The sequence below is a fragment of the Anarhichas minor genome, unplaced genomic scaffold, assembly GCF_050575085.1.
Source record: "Anarhichas minor isolate MPS153535 unplaced genomic scaffold, ASM5057508v1 ptg000045l, whole genome shotgun sequence".
Taxonomy (NCBI): Eukaryota; Metazoa; Chordata; class Actinopteri; order Perciformes; family Anarhichadidae; genus Anarhichas; species Anarhichas minor.
The window spans coordinates 10,434,113-10,440,565 of record NW_027466491.1 but is presented as its reverse complement, the minus strand read 5'-3'; the positions used below and the strand labels follow the sequence as shown (position 1 = coordinate 10,440,565).

At 39.9% G+C, this 6,453-nt stretch overlaps 1 protein-coding gene across 1 annotated transcript; it reads left to right on the top strand.

The window, feature by feature from the left end:
* The first annotated feature begins 412 nt into the window (after positions 1-412).
* Positions 413-5,481, top strand: LOC142971165 (interferon gamma-like). The gene is made up of 4 exons (XM_076111804.1): positions 413-532; positions 1,259-1,330; positions 3,879-4,151; positions 5,335-5,481. The coding sequence occupies exons 1-4, from the start codon at positions 413-415 to the stop codon at positions 5,479-5,481; spliced, it is 612 nt and encodes a 203-aa protein (XP_075967919.1).
* Positions 5,482-6,453: the final 972 nt, after the last annotated feature.

Below are 6,453 nucleotides of genomic sequence, written 5' to 3'. Positions count from 1 at the left end.
TACATTAATAAACATTGAGTGATGTGCATTTCTGCAGGAGCAGATGATTGGTGTTTGACATGCATGAGTGGGAGACCCCTCACCCTCTTCTATGAAGTTTGGTGATTTAAAGGAAACTGCACGACCACATTTTCACACCTAGATCATCGCTGCATCACACGCTCTCTCTGCGCGGCTCGTCTCTCTCCTGAGTTATAAATACAAGGTTTCACGTCAAGTCAAACAGTTTGAGACAACTTCAGGGTGAGAGACACTCGACTGTGAGACAGTCAGACCATCAGACCATCAGTCAGACAGTCAGACAGGTGTTTCGTCGCTTCGTCAGGGATTGAAAAAAAGGCCCACAGTCGGGCTTGGGAATCGAACCAGCGACCAGCACGCAGGAGTGTCACTGTACAAGCGGTACGATACGATGGTTGCCACAGCGAAGGCGGTGGTCTGTCTGTCCCTCTGGTTGATCGTCTGTCAGGTCCGAGGCTCCTACATCCCTCCGAAGATGAACAGGACCATCCATAACCTCCTGCAGCACTATGTGAGTATTTCACTGAGAGTACTACTACTGTGCTTATACTACATCAGTACTGTGCAGTACTTCAAAATCTGTTTCCTCCTGCTGCTTTCACACTCACCACAAACTTTTTGTTCCATTTACTTTATGCATGTTTTAAGGACCTTTTAACTACAAACAGTCACTATTTAAATTTTTAGAAATGATCCAACTGTGCACTTCAGGAGCAGGGATACTGTTCCTTGATGGTGCATTCAAGGACACTCCGACTTTTGAGATTCAGCAGACAGACGCTGAAGGCAAACTTTTTTTAAGTGCGAAACGACCGCATTTCCGTTGTATTTTAGGGTCGATTTTTTTTCCCTTTGTTTTGCAACAGATGACACATAAATATGAGATGTCGGAGTGTCCTTGAACGCACCAATAAAAACAATAGAAAACCACTAAAATCTCTTTTTCTAACGTGTTTAATTATTATTTGTCTTGTTTTTGATCATCATTACCTTCAATGTCTCTTAAATCTGAAATGTCAGACTGTCCTTGAACTCACCGTATGATGCTTTTAACATGAATGTTTACGATCTTTTTAGGATTGGATATTCAATATACTTTAGCGCATCAATTTAACGCTTTGCAACAGACGGCTCTGACACGCCCAATGTCCGACTGTCCTTGAATGCACCAGTAATTACAATAATTTGTCTTTATTAACATGAAACTTGACCTGAAAAAATGTTCTTTTTTTTGCAGAAGATTCCACCGAGAGAGAGATTTGACGGGAAGCCGGTCTTCTCCAGAGATCCACTTGCCGGCAAAATGGAGGTAAATAAAAGTCAATTAAACAATTTAACTTCTATACATCTACAAATATGAACATAAAGACTAGATTGGCTTTTATATACATGATTCATCTGTTCATCTGTGCACCTTTAAGCTCACAGTCTCCTCTCTTTAAACGTCCATAAAATATATCGGATATCGTTCGTGGTTCATAGAAAATTAACGGGAACTCAACTGCAACCTTCGAAGCAATAGTTCAATATTTCAGGAGATGTGTTTCCGAGATCAGAGGATTGAAAGCGCTCGTTAAGTACAAGCTTTAGTTGCTTAGCTTAGCTTAGCATAAAGACTGGATGCAACAGCATGGGTCAGTCCAAAGTGGAAGAAAATACACCTCCCAACACACAGCTGACTAATTAACAGGTATTTGTACACAAAAAGAAGTATACGTGATTTCATGGAAAACATTTCTTAAACAACAACCATCCGCTCAGTACTTCTGTGCACCAAACAAGACTTTTAAAGGCGTTTGTTGGTGTATTTTTTATTTATTTTTACTTTGGACAGAACCAGGCTAGCAGTTTCCCCCTGCTTCCAGTCTTCATGCTAAGCTAGGCTAATCGCCTTTGAACTCATTGAAATTCATTTAAAATCAGGTTCTCCTGTCGAGCTCCGCCATCTTTATTTCACTATTAATCACTGAGTCAGCAGCTGGTTCTTCCTTTAGGTGTTTGTCTTTCACAATGCAGTCTGACACCCAACAGTTTCTTTATCGCACCGTTGAGGTTTTCTTTGTTCCCTGCTTGCTCTGCGTTGTGTGCAACACTGTGTGCTCAGAATGAAACTTTCACTCTTCACCAACAATTATAAAAAGCCACTTCATGGTCGGTTTCGAGTGCTGAGCACCAACACAACAGTCTTTCCCTGTTCATGTCTGCGGCCCTTCAGTCGGTTGTTTGCTGCTTGTTGTGTGGTTACGAGATAAGATCGAGGCTTTGCTAACTAGGCTGCGGTATTTGGTTCATGCTGTTTGCGTGTCTCTATGAAAACAAACATGTTCATCTAGATATGAAGGTTTTAAACTGGACCTGAACCTGTTTGTCCTCAGCTATACAGAACACGAGGTAACAATGTAAAGATAATCAATAATTAGATTGTTCATATAGAGGAACATTTTGTTGCAACAAGATTTGGACTTTGTTGGATCCGCTTATTGTCCCGTTTTTGGAACCGGCATCAGCAACGTGATGTCGTTGCCGTTTGTTGGTTTAGAAATAAGGTTGGGCAAGTGTCAAACAAATGTCATAAATGTCGGAAACATGTTGATGTCAGGATGACTTTTAATCATATTTAGGTATTCATGGTGGTACAGAAACTCTTTTAGCATACAGGTCACCCACCCAACACGCCCTTCTGGGTTTTTCCATTTAGTTTCTCCCTCACCACGACGACACAGGCGTCAACTTTTGAATTTTTTCCAATCCAGCCTCCTCAGTAACTCATCTGAGGTGAAACACTGCTTTAGGAAACAATGAACCTGTTGGGGGAAGATCTCATATGTGCATGCTTTAAGGATTACATGCCTCCATGTAAGAAATCCTCAACAGTCTTATACTCATTGAAGAGAAATAGTCTTGAATCTAAACGACCCGTTCTTCCTTGCCTAAACCTAACGAAGTTGTTTCCTGTGAAGACAGAAGTATATTTTGAAAAGACTGTATTCATGTAAATTGTGTAAATGGACACGTGTTGCTGGACTTTTGTAGGCAAACGAGTAACTTTACATAAGATTTCATACGAACCCTGATATGAGGATACGGTGACTTAAATTACGCCACATACATAACGTATCGCTAACAAAGTGTTTAAGTCTATTGCACTACCCTCAATGTTGAAAATGTACACCATTATGCCGCTGCGGTGCTTTAAGTGACAATAGGTCCAGAGCAAAGAGCTGGGTTGGTGGTAAGAATGTGAGACCAACTTGTTTTGGCTTCTGGCCTTTTGAAAATCCATTAATAAATATATGACAAAGTTTAACACTTGGCTTCTGCAATTTGACAAAGTTTAAACCTTAAACCTGCACGGGTCGGACATTTAATGAGTCTTCAACTTGCGTCTTCACTGATTAATAAAATGTCAGACTTTGTTGACCTCTGACCTCTTTCAGTTTTTGCATCCTAATGAGTTTAAAACCTGTTGAGCAATGTTGGAGGATGACATTCATGTTTAGCAGTCAATGAGTGGCTTTCCCCTTCAAGCGCACCCTGCTCTTAATTTAACTCCTGTGTGGGAAACCACAGAGCTTCTTTCCACTGTGTAGAAAGGTTTTCAGCACCTTGAGGCCGGTACAAGTTTCTCAAGACAGAGAACACCAGCTTTGTTTTGTTAAACGGACTATTCCACTGATTTTATATGGTTTAGGAAAAAAACTACAAATATATACTTTTATATTTCATACCATGTTTTAATGTTCCCACTTTTTTAGGAGTTAGATTTCATTTAATTTGTTAAAAACTTGCTGCATTTTTGCTCAACAAAAATATTCGGGATGCTTAAACTATCAAACCGATATTTGTTTCTTTCTCAGGCAAAGAGGGTGTTAATGGGTGGCGTTTTGGAGACGTACGAAAAGCTGCTTGGCCAGATGTTGAAGGAGCTGCCCACCCCGACTCCCCAGACGGCCGGGAGCAACGAGATTCCCGCCGCTGCCGTCACCGCCAGTGGTGGTGAGGTGGGAACGGGCGAAGACGTCAGGACGGAGCTGAGCTACATCCTGAACAAGGTCCAGGAGCTGAGGAAACACCGTTACCAGGAGCAGGAGAAGCTTCTGCACGAACTGAGGGCTCTCAAACACATCCAGGTAGAGTGACAAATACTCACACTGAGCAAGAGAGACTGTTGGGTTAATGGCGGGTTTATGTAGAGCGTACAAAGGCCTTAAAGTCGGGCTTATTGAAGGTTTATGTAGAGCGTACAAAGGCCTTAAAGTCGGGCTTATTGAAGGTTTATGTAGAGCGTACAAAGGCCTTAAAGTCGGGCTTATTGAAGGTTTATGTAGAGCGTACAAAGGTCTTAAAGTCGGGCTTATTGAAGGTTTATGTAGAGCGTACAAAGGCCTTAAAGTCGGGCTTATTGAAGGTTTATGTAGAGCGTACAAAGGTCTTAAAGTCGGGCTTATTGAAGGTTTATGTAGAGCGTACAAAGGCCTTAAAGTCGGGCTTATTGAAGGTTTATGTAGAGCGTACAAAGGCCTTAAAGTCAGGCTTATTGAAGGTGTATATAGAGCGTACAAAGGCCTTAAAGTCAGGCTTATTGAAGGTGTATATAGAGCGTACAAAGGTCTTAAAGTCAGGCTTATTGAAGGTGTATATAGAGCGTACAAAGGTCTTAAAGTCAGGCTTATTGAAGGTGTATATAGAGCGTACAAAGGTCTTAAAGTCGGGCTTGTTGAAGGTTTATGTAGAGCGTACAAAGGCCTTAAAGTCGGGCTTATTGAAGGTTTATGTAGAGCGTACAAAGGTCTTAAAGTCAGGCTTATTGAAGGTGTATATAGAGCGTACAAAGGTCTTAAAGTCGGGCTTGTTGAAGGTTTATGTAGAGCGTACAAAGGCCTTAAAGTCGGGCTTATTGAAGGTTTATGTAGAGCGTACAAAGGTCTTAAAGTTGGGCTTGTTGAAGGTGTATATAGAGCGTACAAAGGTCTTAAAGTCAGGCTTGTTGAAGGTTTATGTAGAGCGTACAAAGGTCTTAAAGTTGGGCTTATTGAAGGTGTATATAGAGCGTACAAAGGCCTTAAAGTCAGGCTTGTTGAAGGTTTATGTAGAGAGTACAAAGGCGAAAAACCTTCTGTAGGGTTTAATGTTTGTTTAAAAAGTCTATGTAGGGTTCATTAGAAAATGTATGAATGGATTAAGTGAAGTGGATTAAGTGAAGTTTACTTAAGGTTTTGTGGTGCTTTTAATGGGATGCTGTTGTGGGAATTACGTTGTTTCTGACTGTGTGGTTGAAATAATTTAAATAAAATGTCTCTCCGCTTTCTCCAGATGGATAACCTTAAAGTCCAGAGCAAAGCATTGTGGGAGCTGCCGCGGCTGTACGAGGAGGCGAGCTCATTATATGACATCAAGATGGAGAGGAGGCAACGCCGGCGGCGGCAAACACGAAGGGTCAAAACCCATCCGAGTGCCTAAAGCACCAACAAGATGTCAACAATAACAGCAACAAGCAGATTTAATGACATTTTGAAAATGGATAAAATATGTTACAAAACCAAAATATTCAATTTAAACCAGCTTGCAAAGTTTTAAATGTTTTTCTGTATTAAGAGGTTATTTATAAATAGATAGATATTTATTACAGTGACAATAAACCAGCCTAAGCCTAATAGATATTGTAATTTTGTAAAATTCATATATTTTCTCAAGAGGTTCGGAGATTCGTACTTGAAAGAAGAGAGTTGGCGGTTTAATCCTGTGAAATGTTTATAAAAACTAATGTATTCAACATGGAGTTTAACTCACTTAATCAATCAATTATCACCTGGAAATACTTGATTTCTTGATTTTTACTTATTTAAAAACGGCAGATGATTTAATGCTCAGAAGATTTGCCGAATAGAATTATGATTTATTTAATTGTCGGTGATGTCATTACTCGTATGGTACAAAGTACACAAGGGTTAAATACTGACATACTCAAACATACTACAAGTCCTCTGAACATTCAAGTGAAGTACTTCACTGCAGTACAGGTACTCTGCAGCTGTAATAGAACTACTATACTCTTCAGGGTTTTTTGTATTTTACTGACATGTCGTAGTTTTCTATATTTATTTTTGTATTTAATGCATCTATTTAATGATCATTCTGCTGTGACTGTTTATTTATTAATTGTATTTATTGATTGGCACATGCAGAGCAATGCAACTGAATTAAACAGAATTAACTTCACTTTCTGATTGGTGTGATGATTTTAAAGGACGATAAGATGCACTTTTTAATTGTTGTGCTTACACCAACATTTCTGACTTGTTTTTTGTTTTCTAAGAAGGAGAATCAAGATTGAGCGACTCTTAGTCTGAATGACGCTCAGGCAATCATTGATTCGGCAAAACAATCTCACCTCAACGTTCTGCTAAAAGAAACTCACGATCACATCACATA

What these genes read in the sequence shown, in the direction of transcription:
- LOC142971165 (XM_076111804.1), top strand. Translation starts at nt 413, where the DNA reads ATGGTTGCCACAGCGAAGGCGGTGGTCTGTCTGTCCCTCTGGTTGATC. An exon ending in ATAACCTCCTGCAGCACTAT is followed by an intron (nt 533 to 1,258) that starts GTGAGTATTTCA and finishes TTTTTTTTGCAG; the next exon opens with AAGATTCCACCGAGAGAGAG. An exon ending in CACTTGCCGGCAAAATGGAG is followed by an intron (nt 1,331 to 3,878) that starts GTAAATAAAAGT and finishes TTTCTTTCTCAG; the next exon opens with GCAAAGAGGGTGTTAATGGG.